This window comes from Oreochromis niloticus, linkage group LG7 (assembly GCF_001858045.2).
Source record: "Oreochromis niloticus isolate F11D_XX linkage group LG7, O_niloticus_UMD_NMBU, whole genome shotgun sequence".
Classification (NCBI taxonomy): Eukaryota; Metazoa; Chordata; class Actinopteri; order Cichliformes; family Cichlidae; genus Oreochromis; species Oreochromis niloticus.
This window is the reverse complement of record NC_031972.2, coordinates 13,298,946-13,319,391: the sequence shown is the minus strand read 5'-3', so window position 1 is coordinate 13,319,391 and position 20,446 is coordinate 13,298,946. Positions and strand designations below refer to the sequence as shown.

At 39.4% G+C, this 20,446-nt stretch overlaps 1 protein-coding gene across 1 annotated transcript in view; it reads left to right on the top strand.

Annotated features, from left to right (window-relative positions):
• The window catches only part of mast4 (microtubule associated serine/threonine kinase family member 4), a 103,983-nt gene that overhangs the window by 23,110 nt on the left and 60,427 nt on the right, over positions 1–20,446 (top strand). Inside the window, 1 exon segment of the mRNA XM_025908613.1 lies at positions 3,604–3,731. Coding sequence (XP_025764398.1) covers positions 3,604–3,731 — 128 coding nt within the window.

Below are 20,446 nucleotides of genomic sequence, written 5' to 3'. Positions count from 1 at the left end.
TTTCATCAGGTGCAGCTTTGAATAAAAGGATTAGCTTTTACTAATAGGGCTGCATAAAACATAAGACTAAACAAACTGCACACCGCAAGTTACCTTTTCCTGTCTAGAACAAGATGAGTGTGATGTTTTTGTTTCTTACTCAAAATGTATTTTTCTTGGGTTTTGCTATAGATTATTTGTGCTTGCAGCATGCAGGGTACTGACTGCTTTTGAAAAGTTGTTGATTACAGTGTGCTTCAGTGATGTATACAGTATCAAAATGGAAAAGTTTTTAAAATCAGTGAGTCTTTAGCCTAACAGTACAACTGCAGACCCAACATGCCTGGGTCAGGGCAGTACTTGTAATCTTTAGAGAAATCCATATCATGCACTCGGTTTTAAGACCAGTATAGTCAAATCTTTGTATTCATATAAAAACTAGGGTCAGCTTTCAATACACTTAATACAGAAGGGCTTGAGATATAAACAGGATGAGGAGTGTTTCTCTCCCGGTAATGTGAAAATTGTGACAAAACAGTGTATTTTAATCTCTTAAATTTAGACAAGTTGGACTAAATTGAATTTGAAGGTTAAACAGGTTGCCTCTTTTACCCTTCAAGGTTCTGGAAGCATGCATGAACATAGTAATAGGTTAGATTCAAATTGAATGTTAAACTGAAGCAGTGTGTGTGTAGAGACTCTAATTTGTTTCAGTATATTTCACATGATGGTTCAAAGAGGTGTGGTTGAAAGATCTAGGAAATGACCTTTCAAATACCTGTTCAAAATCTAAATAAAACTGCCCCCCTGATACCCCTGTTTCTGAAAGTGTTGACTAGTGTGTGACAGATTTCCTTTGTGCTGGGATGTGATGGGCTCTAGTGAGGAAAACATTTGCTGGTAAGGAAGGAAGGACTTTAATTTTCCCTCCTCATCCTGTTTGGTCTCCCCTCAGTTCTCTTGGTTTTAAAGCGGTGATCACAGTGCAACTGTCAGGATAACAGCAGCACAATAGGCAGATATGAGCAGATAGCATTATTTATTACAAAGCAGTTGTCTGACTAAAGCCCCAAACTGATATTCATAGTTAGTCTGCTATGGAAAAGAAACAGCAGACTAATTAAAAAACAAAAACAAAACAAAAAACAGCTTATTTTTCCAAACATTTAATTTTCCCTTTAATATGAATTTTCTGCAGAAGCTTGAGAAGGAAGATGAGATTTACAACTACTATGCCAGTACTGTCTTTATTGCCCAACAACAATAAAAGCCGACATTTCACTGTATCTACTTTGGAGGTTATTTAAGGGTCAGGTCTGCTGATTTACTCCCATATGGGAGTGAAATCAACAGCTGGGTTTCAGAAAACAACATTTAGAGATCTATAATGAACCACAGTGGTTAGAAAAATATCGATAAGTAAAATAATATGTTGTCATGAACGTAACAGAAATGTTTACTGTATGTAACTGATCGAATTAATTCTGTAAATGTTCCAAATTTCTGAACACTGCATTATGGTACGCTTGTAGTGGGAGAGTAATGCCATAATGCAATTACTGCCTATCCTACATTATACAGTGGTCCACTTGTGATACATCAGATTGCATAATCATAATTGCATTGCATTACTCACCAGCATGCAATTAAGATAAAACATTTGAGAGAAATGTCACAGACACAATGTCACACTTACCTGGTTACAGGGCAGGTAATTGCTACCCGCATGTATACATCTGGTGTTGTGCCCAGCAACAGCTGTAGCTGTAGTTGGGCACAACAGAGACATTTAACTACTGAGGGTATTAAAGCTGAGACTAAAAATAATAGAATCCATGTACTATTATGATGATAGATTTTTATATTCTTACTTAAAATAAGATTGCTTTAATCGTTTTGATAATCATCATCAGTAGCGCTCATAAAGCTCATTTAGAAAAGTGTTTGATCTCGACAGAAAAGCAAATTTGTTGAATTTATGTAATTAACATGAAATTAATTGGGAATGTTGAAAGTGACTGAGTTATTAATGACATCGTAGCTCATTAATTTTTAAATGGAAACTCTTTAGAGGCCCTTTTTCAGCTCCTCTTAAACTCATTGTTTTATCTAATGTCAACATGTGTTGTTCTTTCCAGAAAACGGGAACAGTTCTAAGAGACTCTGAGCTTTTTAGCAGGAGTGTAGGTTTCAAACTGAAAATGAAATTAAAACGTCTTCTGAAGATAGATGCATCTTGAATAGCATTATTGTTTCAATTCAGATTTTGCTGTTAGCAAAGCAGTGAGTTGACAAACTTCCCTTTTTAGCTTATCTTAAGCCTAACACACCTGATAAATGGACGCCTGCTTCAGGCTAAATGTTGTTGACATACCCTCTCCCTTTCTGTTTTGAGCTCAGCCTTCTTATCTTTCCTTCCTTCTTGCTGTTCTTCTGTTTCTGCTGTAAACTGAACGTGACACTAAAATACACACTTGTGGATAAAAGACGACATTTTTTTTTCAAATTCATGAAAATCCAGTTGCACAATGAAGTCTGCTAATTTAAATGGTGAGCTTTTGAATTAGCCTTAGCCTTAATCTTTGCCCTGCCTTTGTGTGCTGAGGATTTATGATAGAAGATGGCAGATTAAAGTGGGTGAGAGGTAAAAGTAGAATTGGTGCCATCTAGCTGCCATATTCAGCTTTGCAAAGAATATTGTTGTGCAGGAGTGCTATCATTAAAACTTATAGGGCCACCCATTTGTTCACTTTTAGTAAACTGTGGTGGTCCTGTTAGTTAGTTTTCCCCCTTCTGGCTTAATCTAAACCTTTGACATCCTGCCTGGCTGTTGGAAATTCAGCTTAGCATGTTCAACAAGAGCAGAAAGTCTTTCCTGTTACTGGTTTGACATTTGACCTGTAGTCTCCCTGTTTTCTTCCTGTGGTCATGGATTATCAGGCTGTGTAAAGGTTTCTGGCTTTATATTTAGACACTTTGAAATGGTATAAATTTATTTTAATTTTAATTTTTTTTTTTTTGTTTTTTTTTAAACAGTCCCTGTTAAGACGTTTTGTGCTTACCTGGTTGAGCGGAAGCTTCTTTAGGCTCGGGTCCGCCAAGGACTGTTTCCTGTGTGCCACTCCTGTCCGACTCTCACCCTGCTTTCCAGTCTACTCTGTAACTATTCTGTGCAGTAAAAGCTATTGTTACAAAAAGTTATGAGAGTAAATTATTATGTAAAAACAAAGGAGTGCATAATAATGGGTCAAAAGGTTGCTTTGGGGGCCTGTAACTCAGAAGAATGCTCATAGTATGAGTGATTAGGAAATGCTTGTGAATAAGCTGGTGTAATTGGACCTTGTTTAACGGTTTCACCTGTGTTAGGTTGTTTTTCTCAAAACTGAGGTAAAAATCTAAGATGAAAGATGAAAAACATCTAAGCTTCAAGTTTTGTCTTCTTTTAATTTTCATTTTTTTGTGAAATTATATCAAACAACTCTAAATCTTAGCAAGATGGTGTGTTTACAATGTCATCCAAATTTATCAGAATATTCATTTATTTCCGGTAGTTCTCAAATATAATTGAGTAAAAACTGTCACTGTGCTTGTGTTCAGTGTTTTTTCTCCTGTTTTGTTTTGCAGGAAAGTATCTCCTGCTACCCACTAACCTTCAGCAGACAGCTGGGCAGGCGTCATCTGAGATGTCTAACCTGGTTCGAATGCATTCCCTGAACCTTGGAAAGTCAGACCCCTCGCTCACCTCCAGCGTGGTGAGTAATTCATTATGTCAGCCACTGTGAAATCTGTTACCCTGATTCAGGCAGACACAAAAGCCGCTGTTTGTGAATTTCACTAAACCAGTTGTTTCATAATATTGGTCCCACCCCCGAAACATATACGTTGCATATAAGCAGAGTGTCTGATACAGTATATTAGATACATTAAGAGGGTTTTTCTTATATTTTCCTCTCTCAGACAGTCAGACATAAACATAGTAGCACATATGCCATTAAATGTTCCCCTCAGCCAAACCTTCCCTAAATCCTACTAAAATTTAAAGTATGTTTTAACAAACACTTTGAAATGACAAAGTTATAAATCAATCCAAAATCAAATTAATCAAAAATAACTGAACATTATTCTTCTTAATGCTTAAAGCTAGCTCGCTATTTGTTTTTGCAAGTGTACAATAATTCAAAAAATAAAACAGCAAAAACCAAAAAAGGTATAATTAGTTGCTTACTAGTGTGAGCCAATATCAAGATTTCCAGGTAAGTGTACCTCCTGCTGTGACTAACACTAACAGTTTTTTCATGGGTTTTATTTTTAGTTTCATGTATTTCCACTGACCTGTGGTCTAGCGAATGACCTGTATGTTTTTCTTAATGACTGTATCCTGTCACAACTGACAGATAATGAAACGCGTGATTGCGTTGTTTGTTCTGTAAATGTTTCTATTTCTGTTTATAAACCGGTTTACGTTTCTGCATTTTCTGTGGATACAGTATATGACAGACTGCACATGAACAACATCAGTATTCACATTGTACCAGATGCACAAAGGGAATTTTAAACTGGTGCATATCTGTGTAGTTTAAAGTCTAAACATAAAAAAAAAAAAAGGAGATGATGTTGATTGAGGTCCAAGTGCATGTGTGCTTTGACATAAATTGCGTCATGAAGACAGACCTGACCTTCACTGTGCTCCCGCTCGGTTCTTTGAGATGACACTGATAGATACTCTGATGCCGTATTGTGATCTTATTATCTCAGGAGCAAGATGCAATCATAGGAAGAGGCTAATCTAATGCTGTTAACCTATGAGTCATTTCTGTGTGTGCTTACTATCGGTTACAGAAAAGGTTAATGTAATAAAAAAAAAAACGTGAGGTGTATGTTTGTATGCACAGGTGTGTCTCTGCTTACTTTAGAGTCACTGTGAAAGCACATTTTTGCTAACTGATGCTGAGTGATCACAGTGGGTTCACCCTAAAACAGGCACTGTAACCCCAGCTTGAGGGTGTCTGTTTTTCAAATGACTCATTATTTCATGGTGACAGTTTTTACATTAATGACAATGCTGCAGTCGTCCTGACGGTCTGTTTTGTCAAATAGACATATGTTATGTAGTTTGATAAACTCCAAAATGTAAATATTCTGCTGTTTTTAATCTAACAAATTCTGTCTTGGTACAAGTCAGGTATAAAATATCCGACCTGCTTCCTCACACTTGGGGGCGCTAGTGCATTTTCAGCATGTGAAACTTAAATACATGTGCCCTTGTGCTTGTAAAAGCCTCACATTTTCCCTTTGGTCATTGTGCCCTCTACTGGGAATGAATACATGATTTGCTGTAACTTAATTCTCATGTGAAGATGTCCTTCAGCTAATGTGTTCAATCAGTTTGACATCTGTGACTTTTATGTTATGTGTTATTGTAACACATCCCTTGTACACAATGAGCATTAGATCAAATACTTGGTTAAACTATCATTGACAAAAATCTTCCTGTCTCAGCAGATTTGTATTAGGCTACTAAGACACAGTGCCACATTTATCAGGTTCTGTTTATCCGGTGTGTTAACATAAGTGCATTTGTATCATTGTGAGCCCAGATTGAGTCAAAAGTCAATTTTGTGCACTCATAGTAGGGCTGCACGATTTTGCATAAAATGAGAATGACGATTTTTTTGCTTAGAATTGAGATCACGATTCTCTCACGATTTTCTTTTCCAGTATAAATATTTATTGCACTTATTAACTGCACATCAACTTCGTAACAGTTGAGACTGAACATAAAAACAATAAATGTCTCACATTTTGTCATTGCCGCAAAATGTTGTACTGCGTGCATAGAGCAGGTAGTGCAACATTGGAAAAATAGTTGCAGGACGGCACTGTGTAGCGTTTGTCTAGGGTGTTGATCATTTTCCTAAATCCCTTGTTTTGCACAGTGTTGATGGGAGCCATATCTTTAGCCAGGTGATAAGTGATAGCCTCCGTGATTTCTTTGTGCCTGCGGGAGTTCGACGGGTATGGGGAAGCGCTGTATAAAGTTCCCGTTATTGATGTGGTTGACCGGGATGGATTTTCTCCTGTCACTTTCTTGGCCTTTACAGCTTCGTCATCTCTCACGTGCTCTCCGTTGTTTTTTCCCTGCCAGCTGGCTTCGGTATTACGTGGTATAAGGCTCCACAGGAAGAGTGAGCGCTTGTTTTCATGCAGATTATGTCGGTACAATCGTCATCTTTTTTTTTTTTTTTAAATCGTTGTCATTTGGAAATGAGATCGCACATAAGTATGAATTGAGATAGCGATTTTCTAACGATTAATTGTGCAGCCCTAACTCATCGCGTAGTCTGTAAGGCCATGGGGTCCTAAGAGGCTAACATACAATATTTTCAAGCGATAGTTTTGTGGTTTTTAAAAAATCTTATTTGTAGGATCTCCTAGGACATGTTTAAGGTCAGTGAAAGATTGGGGACTTGGTTCAACCTCTGAAAATAATTCAAGTGTAACCAAACATCTTTTGTTGCTTTAGCTTGCAGAAACATAGTGCCTCCCATACAAATGTAACGTGGGAAGAACAATGTTAAGTGGTGGAGTGTCGAGTGTTCAGGAGAGTCCCGTGATCGAGCTGTGACAGACTTTCATAATGGGATTAATGTGTTCCAAAAAGCTGCTGCTGTATTGTGCTGTAGTTGTGTGGTCTCAATAAATTTTATATTTGTAACTTAAATGAATCAGGTCAGCGGGGAAATGACACTGGACAAGTATTGTAAATTATTTAGGAGGCATGAAAATTAACGTGGATCATTTGTTGTTAATGACTTTACAAAAAATGCATCACCTCTTTTCAACTGCAAATTATGCCCTCATATGGGCATATGGACGCATCTCATCCATCCATATGTTCTATGGACGCATGAGACGAGCCCTCTTGTTTGTAGTATTCCCACAGTATTTTAATTTATTTAATAAAATGTTGATAATGATTATCACCATGCAAAATATTGCGATATTATGTTATATTGATCCATTCCCTAATATTTACTTATTAAAAGATATGTTTTGAAACCTGTCTAACTGACAAAGACTTGATTATTCTTAAACGTGTACGTCTTTACAGCCCGGTCTTCTTTTTGTATGTATACAACGTATGGCCAGGTGTTATCGTTGTGCCTTTAGGAACAAAGATTGTGCCATTCTCTTCTGCTGATTCTTATTCTAAACACTGTTTGCATGACTCTGGTGACTCTGTGCTTAACGGCAGGAGAAAATGAAATACTGGTGACCGCTGCCCGGATACGGTGTTGTGTGGACACAAGCTGAATGGCTGATGTGTTGCTATATCTTAACAGTATCTTTTGAAGTCGGCTGCACTGACACCTTAGGGGTTCATCTACAGCCACTGTATTAGCCTGCCTTCAGAATGAGCTTAGAAAACATGTTGAATTGGCTGACCTTGAGAGAGGAGCAAAATGGATGAATATCTCAGCTTCTAGTCGATCTAAATGTGCTCTTTCTTGGTTTTCTTCTTACAGTTTTCATTTGATTTAATTTTGGTAATTTCACACTTTTTTCTAAATGAATATTTCCCTGCTTTGGAGGGCTCACTTTGCCTGAATATCATTTTAGGGTGCAAACTCTTAAACAGTCTACTTCAACATGAAAAGATTATTCCTGTCACTTAGACCATGCAGGCAGAATGACATTTGTCATAGTCATGGTTAAATGATTGTGAAGCCCTCCAGTCCTCGGCTATAATGACAATGAATGAATGGAGGTCTGCCAGAATACAGACTCTGTTGTAACCTGTCATTGTTGTCAGTTGTAACCCTGGTTAGATTTGGCAGATGCATTCATGTCTGAAGAGACTTGTTGCCAGAGTTGGATGCTTTCTTGTTAGTTTAAAATGGGCCTCTGCCAACTGTAGGTGGTTTTCTATGACTACCACAAAGGTGGTTTTCATTACTTTGTACTCTGGCAGGGGTTTTGTATAAATATGTTTATCAGGAAATGGCATTAAAACTGTACAAGATACAGTTAACATCATACTAAAGGCATAATTCTACAATGCCTGTGGTTAGACAGCTCATTGGTTTCTTTTCTGGATCTTCTTTGGATAATTTCCTTTTTTTGCAGACTAATTAATTAATGTTCATCCAATGACAGTCTATGGACCTTGTTCATCTTCTGACTTTTGCTCTCCCAGCACCAATGGGTTGATATTGTTTAGTGGTTTGAGTCAAATGTCTGCTTGATGGATTTCCATTTTGTTAAGTTTGACTTGTATTTGGTGTAATCAAACCACATACGAACAGGACGTGGCACCTCATCGGAAAATGTTTAAAAAGGATACAGTACAAACGTGAAAGAATACAAACATACTAAACTGAGATATTATTTAACTTGCCAAGAATCAGCATGTAATTTCTTGCTCACATTAGAAGTTAGCTAAAGGCAGGCTCCATGTTAATACTCCTATCCTATATTTAGGTTATTTGTTTTTACTTCGTCTCCTTCAATTTGTTTTCTGAGCACAAAAGCACCTCCTTTGCACAGATAACCTCAAGATCTCACAGCAATGTTTTACCCCTTTACCTCACTGGATTGCTGTTATTGCTCTTTGCCTTTTCTGTCCATCATGGTTTTCCATCATGCCCCTGAGTGTGCATGGTTTTTGAGTAGTGTGGCCCATCTCTCTTGACTGTGATGTTCTTTGGCAGAAAATCAATACCTCACTTCTGGTGTGATATGGAGATAAGGCTGTCATAATCCTGATGTTGTGCCTTTGTGGACTCTCGTTTTCGCTCGTAATTGTCAGTCACTGATGTCCTTTACTGATATCATTGTAGTTTGAGTAGTTTGTGTTTGCAAAGGAAGGAAATGCAGTTTATGTCAAGGCACACAAGGAAGAGTTGTGCCATAAATAGGCAATTACAGATGTTATTGTCTATTGTAAACCAGATGCTGAGATGTTTGTACTTTTTTTGAGGACATTGAGTGACATATTGCTTTCTCTAGCTCTCTACCCAAACCATCACAGCTGGTATGTGCTGTGCTGGTTTGGGTTACCACAACCGTCTCACTGACCAAAATCTCCACTAAACCTGAATATAAATAACCAACCAACCAAATAAATTAAGCCATCCAGACATCTGTCTTCGGCTGCTTATCCCGGGTTAAGGACATGTGGGAGAAGTCTAAACAGAGAAGATCAGACATTCTTCTCTCTGGGCTACCTCTTATCATCCAAGGGACACCAAATTGTTCGCAAGACAGCAGCAAAACATAATCTCTCCAGCGAGTCTTGGGTTTGCCCTAGGGGCTCTTTCCAGAGTAGGACATGCCTGAAACACCTCGCCTAGGAGGCGTCCAGAGGACATCCTAATCAGATGCCTGAACTACCCTAACTGGCTCCTTTCGATGTGGAAGAGCAGCAGCTCTACTCAGTCCCTCTTCAATGACCAAGTTACTCACTTCGCTGTATCTCTAAGGTAGAGCCCAGCTACGCTTCGAAGGAAACTGGTTTCCACCGCTTGTATCTGCGACCTCATTCTTTTGGTCACTACCCAGAGTTCGTGACCATAGTTGAGGGTAGGAACGTAGATTGACCTTTAAACCGTCAAATATCATCTTATGGAGGGATTTGTATTTTTATTTACATGGCCACTCAGTGTTGTCCAATTTTTTTTTTTTTTTTTTTTTTTTTAAAAAAGAGGAATAGAGAGTGATGCTTTGTGGCTTCTTGTTTTAAAGGTTTAAGGCTTACTTCACTCACAGGCTGTCAGTTTTTGGCCTTAGTATGGCTGACCCTGATTTGTATGGAGGGAATACACTCTTTCTAGTCTTACTGCTTTCTTCACATGCCATGTCCCTTCTCTGCCTGCCTTATATCTGCAGGTTACCTATTGGTCTGATAAGCCCGGGCAGAGTAGAGGCTGTGGGTCACTCAATCAGCACTCTCAGTGCCAGCTCTCCCTTTTTTCTCTAGAGGTAGTGAAAACAACCTCAGCTGTGCACCCGCCAGGAGGAAATGAGTCACAGACAACCCCTGGACTTTTCCCAGAGGCTTTTCTGTAGCCCTGCTCTGAGGCCATTGGCTCAAACTGTCTGCCTCAAAACCTCAAAACCCTAAACCCATGTCAAAGCAGCTTTACTTTGTCTGATTTTATTTTCTGAAAGCTGTCCACAATGGGCTTTTTGATTTCTATTTATTTTAGAATTTTATATGTGGCTATTTAGGCATTTAGATTAGCATCTATACTATGTCAATGACACAGTGTAATAAGTAGATAATAAAAGTGTTCTTTTTGTGAAACAGTTTCATGTAATAATTTTTAGATTGATGTCTTCAGAATTTTTATATAACTATAAACTATAACTGTCCTTGTGTACTTTGATCCAGTATTTGGGATTTTCCTTTCCATAATTAGAATGTGCAGTCTAAGTTCTTGGACAGCACCTATGAAAATCAGAATTATTGCCTGATGTTATTTGTCTGATCTCTACACTTTCCTCTTCTTGTGCACCTATGGGCCACTTCCACTTTTGTTTTCATCTTTTGAAATTGCTTCTAAGAACACTTGAAGTGCATTTCTTGCACTTGTACCTCTGAGAGAGACTTGGTCAAATCAGCAACTCTTTTATTTCAGTGTCATTGTGTGCAAGAGAATAAACAATGGCATGCGACATATTTTTGGTTTGTTTTCATAGAATGTCCTCAGACGTCTCAGGACGTTACAGTAGAATTCTAGGTTCAATGAGCATGCTCCTGGATGAAGTTGTGATCTGATGTGCTGAATTTGGGCTCAAGCTATGGACTATTCCCTTGAAAACTGTAAAGAAGAGGAAAAGGCTCACAGAGTGAACTGAAAACAGCAGAAGCACAAAAAGTGGTGCAGAGGTGCACAAGAAGATGACCTCATAATATGCCTTAGGCAAACCCGAGACTATTGTGTGGAATGACTGCTACCACAGCTGGAGAAGATGCAAGGGATTTTCAGACAGGTGACCACTATGTCAACTTTAACACTTTAACACTTTTACCTTTAAAACTAAGAGTTGCTGTTGAGATCTGTGTTTAGAGACACCGTGGTTGTCTTTTAATGGAATATTAATGACCACTAAATTCTGGTGTGCTATGTAATACTTGTTGCTTGCACAGAAAAATATGCTAAGCAACAAGTTTAACATCCAGTATGATGGAAAGCAGTGTAATTGTGCTTGTGAAGATGAATTAAAGAGGAGAGTTGCTCCTTGTATTTATCAAAATATTTCTTAATTGTCTGTCAGGTGTTGTCATCGGGTGTTGCTTAATTGTTTTGACATTAGTAGCTGCTGAGATTCTTTCAGTGGCTGTGTACAATAGAAAAATCTGGGCTTTGTGTACTGAATAAGACAAATGACCCCTCCCTTGTGTTCCTGCTGCTCTTCATCTTCATTTTGAGCCCAATGTGGAATTTTCTTAATTGTTCCTTCAAGCAGTCACAGACTGAGCAGCGGCTTGAGACATAACAGGATTCTTTAATTCCCGCAGGTAATCTGAAGGCCATTGTTCAAGCTGAAAAAGTTGACTACTGTAATCCTTGTTCTCTGAGGTATTATGGGGTTTATTCAAAAACAACCCGATTACCCAAGCACAGACCTGGACTTTTTGCTCTCTTCCTTATCAGCACAGTAATACAAATGACTGCTGCCCCCCAGCCCCTGCACCAGTTCATCAGCTTTCTGTTGTACAGGTTTCAAGATGAGAAAAAGTTGATGTAGTGGTCACCTGTGCGACAATCCCTTGCACCTTCTCCACCAGCTGTGGTAACCATCATTCCAGGCGTTAGTCTCTAAGATGAATCTTTTGAGCTTGGCTGGAGATGAGGAGAATGGAAGGGGCCCACTTAATATTCACAGAGCAGTACCACAGTGAATGGAAATGAGTGAGAGAGGGTGAAAAAGAGGAGGGGGGGGCACGAAAAACACAGACTGAAACAGAATGCAAAATTGCAAGATCAAATTGGCAGCGTGGTACATGGAAACAACTTACTTTACAAATGCTAATAATTCAGGATGGCGTGGGGACATGGAGTTAGTGAGTGTGAAGATCTGTGATCACTTACCGACTGCCTCAAAACTCATTTCTTTGGAGCTGTACCAGTGCATGAAATTGCTGGAAATTGACACTGGATATATGTAGCAGGTTGTGCCGGTTGATTTCAGCATGGTGATGATTCTGTGTTGGGTTCTTTAGAATGAAGGAAGCATTGCATGCGTGCGAATTGGCTCGCATTTTTGCATTTTGTAACATTTTCACAGCTAGTTTAAAAGGGTGTAGCGCAGCAACAGTATACTCTACAATGAGGCTGGTTGTAATTTTCCTTTTTTTCCCTTTCCCCTCCCCTGATGCATTGCTTTTCTGTAGCCCTCTCCTTTTCTTTCACACCAGCTGCAGTGTCAGCTATCATGTTTGTTTTTTGGTCATTGGCCTAACCTTCAGGTGAGTAGTCACTGACTGCAATAAGACCAGTGAGGACAGTTAGTCCTGCATGCTGCAGCCAGGATGCCAGATTCATTGTTGAGTTTGGAGCAGAACAATGCTGGGAAGGATATCCTCTCATTTTCATGGTCATCTAGGGTGCCCAAAAAGCATGGCTGCTCAGAGAAATGAGTCTTGGGGCTCCCATATGCCCCCGGCACCCACCATACCTCCCATTCACTCCCACCAGTCGCTACGCTAAATTAGAACTGCCCATCTTCTCTCTGACTCTCCCCTCACGCTCTCTCTCTCCCTCTCTCTCTTTCTCTCTCCTGTTTTCTTGCTCTGTCTCTCTCCTTCACTCCTGAAGTTGGAGAGCTGAGGAACAAGGGGAGGTGTCAGCTGACCGCCCCCCTCCAATCAGATAAGTTCTGATGGAAGTGTTTAGCAGCTGCTAAGATCAGATTTAGCCTGAGGGAGGGAGGGTGCAGGAGGCGAGCCAGTGCAGCATGGCTGTGCACCGGTAAGGAGGTATGATAAGTCGGGGCTCTGTACCATGGACGAGCCCAGCATTCTGAGGAGACGGGGGCTACAGGTAGGAAAGCAAATCGAGCTACGCCTGCATGTACTGCTGTGTCTGTTGGGACTTTTTCCCTGGATCTGCATGTTGTTTGTGAGGCTTCTGCATTGATTGCTCTTTTAACAGAGCACATTCAGGACTTTGAGACCTTTCTGCTTTAATACTTGGCATATTGATGCATGCTTGTGTGTGAGAGAATCTCTTGGCAGGACTGTCTGCACATAATTCACCATAGCAGTTGGTAATCCTTGTCTTTCTTTCTCTGTAAAGATTTGTAAATAATGGTTCACGTGGCTGTGTTTTCATCCAAGCTGTGTTACTTCTTGAAAATGAAAATGAAATCAATTCATTTTCACATTTTATTTGTGTTAGCTGTTGGCAAGGGGAAACGAGTGCTACGTGTACTTGGAGAAAGATTGATTACTGTATGTTTTGAGAGGGGGTTTCTTGTGGAGTATTGACTTTTTATGATAATCAAGCTCACATCGAGGCTTTTTCCTTGTTGTCAGAAATCATGATTGAGGTGTGAGCAGAGATCAGGACTATAGTCAAAACAAATTATGTATTTTAGTAAATTATGTTTACCATCACTGCAATACCATAAGATAAAAATGGAAATTATGCACGTGTGTTTTATAACATATGTCATATCGTTTTTAATCAAAGGCCTTTTAAGCTTTATTCATGTTCTTCCACCAACACCACAAACACTGCAGCAGCTGCTATATTTTTTTTTTTTATCTTTAACTAGTAATTTATAATTTTGCTTACTCTAGCTAGAGCCAGGTACAGAGTAATTGGGAAACATTAAAAAGAAAACTGCTTTTTCAAACTTGTACATGTGTTTTGATTCACAAACTCTGTGTAATCCATGGTAATTATCCTATTCCATGGCTGATGAATTTAACCAGTAAAACTGCTTTCATAATGTGACATAAAAAAAAAAACATACTGAGAATATTTTGGAATTTTTCCTCCTTAAAAATTAGCTTTTGAGGAAGCCTTAAGAAAGAATCTGTAAGATTTGACTTTGACACCAATTTTGTGAGTATAAATGTGTTGCTCAGTGATTATGAATCTTTTTGAAAGTTAGACAGCAGAAATACTGATGTTTAATATAAACTGAAATTCTTTTCATGGTCTTAATGAGTTTCTGTGGAGAAACCAATAATACTTTGTGTAATTTTTCAAAAAGCTTCCAAACAGTAATTTTGTGCACAGTTGCCCTAATCTCTCTGTTCCTTTGTGGCAAACCCCTACCACCTCCCCCCTTCTTCCACACAAGCCTTCTTTATGTTCCCTCACATGCACCAGCTACACCGAACACAGTGGACTGTGGGTTAGGCTGCGGTAGCACTCTAACTTTCACATTCAAAAGGAAACACGGAAGTTTGTCTGCGCTGCAGTTTCCCCATTCATTCCCAGACAAGGAAGGGATGACATCATTCCTTGATTGTTGAGTGTAAAAACAGGACTCTTTACAATAGGGAGGTTCAGAGTTGGCCAGATGTTGCTGATTCTGTTTTCAGTAGCTCGGGTTTATTCAAAATTAATTTAAAAAAATTCATTAATTTTGAATTTAATGATTCTTTTCATTTTACACAGCATGTGTCTGGCCCCACACACACCAAAAGACACACACTGGACCTCGTTTTTACCTTCGGATTAACCATTGATTTTATTTGTTCTGAGTACATTTTTATTTTGGACCATTGTTTTCTTTTTAACTTGTCTTTCCGTCTGTCTCTCTCTTCTGTTCGACATGTGGTTTGCTCTCGCATCTTAAATTCCTCTACTGTTGCAACATTTTCTGATGTTTTTAATTTAGTTTTAGCTTCCTATAACAATTTGATTTATTAACAAATCTTTTTAATAATCATTGTCTTTCTATCTTAGACAATGCTTTTACTAGTCCTTAGGGACTAGTAAAAGCGCTATACAAATACAGGCCATTTTAAAGGACTTTTAGTTTCTTTTTAGTTTCTTTTTCAGTTCGAGATGTGATAGATGCCTATTTCTCAGACCTAGTCTCAAAGAGCAGAGGTAACCCCAAGGTACTGTTTGACACCATTAGTGATATTGTTGCTCCTGCTCCACCGTGCTCATACCGTGGTATAGCTCAATACTGTGGTATAGCTCTATACTGTGGTATAGCTCTATACCGTGGTATAGCTCTATACTGTGGTATAGCTCTATACTGTGGTATAGCTCTATACTGTGGTATAGCTCTATACCGTGGTATAGCTCAATACCGTGGTATAGCTCTATACCGTGGTATAGCTCATACTGTGGTATAGCTCATACTGTGGTATAGCTCAATACTGTGGTATAGAGCTATACCACGGTATAGCTCAATACCACGGTATAGCTCAATACCACGGTATAGCTCAATACTCAATACTGTGGTATAGCTCTATACCGTGGTATAGAGCTATACCACGGTCTATACTGTGGTATAGCTCTACCACGGTATAGAGCTATACCACAGTATTAGCTCTATACCGTGGTATAGCTCTATACCGTGGTATAGCTCAATACTGTGGTATAGCTCTATACTGTGGTATAGCTCATACTGTGGTATAGCTCAATACTCAATACTGTGGTATAGCTCAATACCGTGGTATAGCGCTATACTGTGGTATAGCTCTATACCGTGGTATAGCTCTATACCGTGGTATAGCTCTATACCGTGGTATAGCTCTATACTCTATACCAGGGGTCCCCAATCTCAGTCCACGAGGGCCGGTGTCCCTGCAGGTTTTAGATCTCACCCTGGGTCAACACACCTGAATCACATGATTAGTTCATTACCAGGCCTCTGGAGAACTTCAAGACATGTTGAGAAGGTCATTTATCTATTTAAATCAGCTGTGATGGATCAAGGACAACTAAAACCTGCAGGGACACCGGCCCTCGTGGACTGGGATTGGGGACCCCTGCTCTATACTGTGGTATAGCTCTATACTGTGGTATAGCTCTATACTGTGGTATAGCTCATACTGTGGTATAGCTCAATACTCTATACCGTGGTATAGCTCAATACTCTATACCGTGGTATAGCTCAATACTCTATACTGTGGTATAGCTCTATACTGTGGTATAGCTCATACTGTGGTATAGCTCAATACTCTATACTGTGGTATAGCTCAATACTCTATACTGTGGTATAGCTCATACTGTGGTATAGCTCTATACTGTGGTATAGCTCTATACCGTGGTATAGCTCTATACCGTGGTATAGCTCATACTGTGGTATAGCTCTATACTGTGGTATAGCTCTATACTCAATACTGTGGTATAGCTCTATACTCAATACTGTGGTATAGCTCTATACCGTGGTATAGCTCAATACTCAATACTGTGGTATAGCTCTATACCGTGGTATAGCTCAATACTCAATACTGTGGTATAGCTCTATACCGTGGTATAGCTCTATACTGTGGTATAGCTCAATACTCAATACTGTGGTATAGCTCTATACCGTGGTATAGCTCATACTGTGGTATAGCTCTATACTGTGGTATAGCTCAATACTCAATACTGTGGTATAGCTCTATACCGTGGTATAGCTCTATACCGTGGTATAGCTCTATACCGTGGTATAGCTCTATACCGTGGTATAGCTCAATACTCAATACTGTGGTATAGCTCTATACCGTGGTATAGCTCAATACTCAATACCGTGGTATAGCTCTATACCGTGGTATAGCTCATACCGTGGTATAGCTCATACCGTGGTATAGCTCATACCGTGGTATAGCTCATACTGTGGTATAGCTCAATACTCTATACTGTGGTAAAGCTCAATACCGTGGTAAAGCTCAATACCGTGGTATAGCTCTATACCGTGGTATAGCTCTATACCGTGGTATAGCTCTATACCGTGGTATAGCTCTATACCGTGGTATAGCTCTATACCGTGGTATAGCTCTATACCGTGGTATAGCTCAATACTCAATACTGTGGTATAGCTCTATACCGTGGTATAGCTCTATACTGTGGTATAGCTCAATACTCAATACTGTGGTATAGCTCTATACCGTGGTATAGCTCATACTGTGGTATAGCTCTACCACGGTATAGAGCTATACCACAGTATTAGCTCTATACCGTGGTATAGCTCTATACCGTGGTATAGCTCTATACCGTGGTATAGCTCATACTGTGGTATAGCTCAATACTCAATACTGTGGTATAGCTCTATACCGTGGTATAGCTCTATACCGTGGTATAGCTCTATACTGTGGTATAGCTCTATACTGTGGTATAGCTCAATACTCAATACTGTGGTATAGCTCTATACCGTGGTATAGCTCTATACCGTGGTATAGCTCTATACCGTGGTATAGCTCTATACTGTGGTATAGCTCAATACTCAATACTGTGGTATAGCTCTACCACGGTATAGAGCTATACCACAGTATTAACTCTATACCGTGGTATAGCTCTATACCGTGGTATAGCCCTATACCGTGGTATAGCCCTATACTGTGGTATTGCTCAATACTCAATACTGTGGTATAGCTCTATACCGTGGTATAGCTCATACTGTGGTATAGCTCAATACTCTATACTGTGGTATAGCTCAATACTCTATACTGTGGTATAGCTCAATACTCTATACTGTGGTATAGCTCATACTGTGGTATAGCTCTATACTGTGGTATAGCTCTATACCGTGGTATAGCTCTATACTGTGGTATAGCTCATACTGTGGTATAGCTCTATACTGTGGTATAGCTCTATACTGTGGTATAGCTCTATACTGTGGTATAGCTCTATACCGTGGTATAGCTCTATACTGTGGTATAGCTCATACTGTGGTATAGCTCTATACTGTGGTATAGCTCTATACTGTGGTATAGCTCTATACTCAATACTGTGGTATAGCTCTATACTCAATACTGTGGTATAGCTCTATACCGTGGTATAGCTCAATACTCAATACTGTGGTATAGCTCTATACCGTGGTATAGCTCAATACTCAATACTGTGGTATAGCTCTATACTGTGGTATAGCTCAATACTCAATACTGTGGTATAGCTCTATACCGTGGTATAGCTCATACTGTGGTATAGCTCTATACTGTGGTATAGCTCAATACTCAATACTGTGGTATAGCTCTATACCGTGGTATAGCTCTATACCGTGGTATAGCTCAATACTCAATACTGTGGTATAGCTCTATACCGTGGTATAGCTCTATACTGTGGTATAGCTCAATACTCAATACCGTGGTATAGCTCTATACCGTGGTATAGCTCATACCGTGGTATAGCTCATACTGTGGTATAGCTCATACTGTGGTATAGCTCAATACTCTATACTGTGGTAAAGCTCAATACCGTGGTAAAGCTCAATACCGTGGTATAGCTCTATACCGTGGTATAGCTCTATACCGTGGTATAGCTCTATACCGTGGTATAGCTCTATACTGTGGTATAGCTCTATACTCAATACTGTGGTATAGCTCTATACCGTGGTATAGCTCTATACCGTGGTATAGCTCAATACTCAATACTGTGGTATAGCTCTATACTGTGGTATAGCTCTATACCGTGGTATAGCTCAATACTCAATACTGTGGTATAGCTCTATACCGTGGTATAGCTCTATACTGTGGTATAGCTCAATACTCAATACTGTGGTATAGCTCTATACCGTGGTATTGCTCATACTGTGGTATAGCTCTATACTGTGGTATAGCTCAATACTCAATACTGTGGTATAGCTCTACCACGGTATAGAGCTATACCACAGTATTAGCTCTATACCGTGGTATAGCTCTATACCGTGGTATAGCTCTATACTGTGGTATAGCTCATACTGTGGTATAGCTCAATACTCAATACTGTGGTATAGCTCTATACCGTGGTATAGCTCTATACCGTGGTATAGCTCAATACTGTGGTATAGCTCTATACCGTGGTATAGCTCTATACTGTGGTATAGCTCAATACTCAATACTGTGGTATAGCTCTATACCGTGGTATAGCTCTATACCGTGGTATAGCTCTATACCGTGGTATAGCTCTATACTGTGGTATAGCTCTATACTCAATACTGTGGTATAGCTCTACCACGGTATAGAGCTATACCACAGTATTAACTCTATACCGTGGTATAGCTCTATACCGTGGTATAGCCCTATACCGTGGTATAGCTCTATACTGTGGTATTGCTCAATACTCAATACTGTGGTATAGCTCTATACCGTGGTATAGCTCTATACCGTGGTATAGCTCTATACCGTGGTATAGCTCTATACCGTGGTATAGCTCTATACCGTGGTATAGCTCAATACTCAATACTCTGGTATAGCTCATACTGTGGTATAGCTCTATACTCAATACTGTGGTATAGCTCAATACCGTGGTATAGCTCTATACCGTGGTATAGCTCTATACTGCGGTATAGCATTGAAAAGTTGTCAGACTTTAGTATCTTGATGCCTAATGAATATGTCAGTGTACAGAATTTATTTATAGAGTTTCTAAAAATAAAAATGAATAACCAACAATACGCAGGAGGATTGTTTCCCAACATCAGACCCATTAATGAGTTCTCTAAATGAACTCCTTAGACAGTCAGTTAGCTTCAGTGGTTGTGAGTTCAATCAGTATATTGTTGGTAAGTAAGTGAAGAGAAAATGAATGTGTTCTTTAATGTATTACCTCTCCATAGCTCTCCTGCTTGTTTTCATGTCTTTATAGCTGCCATGTTTTTTCCTTTACATAAAATTTGCTGGAATTCTATTGATTTTTATTGATGCCTATAGCAGCTGCACTTTCCCTTCATCTTAATTAGGAGCATTCTGTCAGAAGCTCTCGCATTGCAGTTTGAGCTTTACTGTACTTCTGGCATCCATCTAACACCACCTCATAATAAAAGGTCCCAGTCGAAATGAGTGCAGTGACATTGTGTGCCTCCAAAGAGCCGTTTGCGTGAAGTGGTGTGAGCCAGCTGGTGAGATGCAGCCTGGCCAACAAATTATGACAGTGCCGAAGCAGAAAGTCCATTTGCTTTCACATTTTGCGCATTTCGTTAAAGCTAACCCATGAATCTTCTTTATATTAACATAGCTATGGATTGAAATTATACTCCATGAAAGCAGTACACACTGAAATATTTTTTTTTCTTTTGTGCTAATTTCTCAAAAGCAAAACTACTTTAGTGAAGCTCCAAAGAAAAGCTCTTATCTGGGGGGTGGGGGGGAGATTGGGGCAATGTTGTTTTGCTAGAAGAGGCAAACAGCTTCTCTGCTGAAGTGTCCTTGTGCTAGAAACTGAGTTTCAAGCAACTCCAGCAGTACTTGAGTTTCACTATGAATGAAGTCACATTAAGAGATTTTTTTTCCCCCCTTTAAACAAGAACAACCCCAAATAAAATCATTACTGAGAAATGGCATTTGAGGAAGTGTAACTCCAAACGA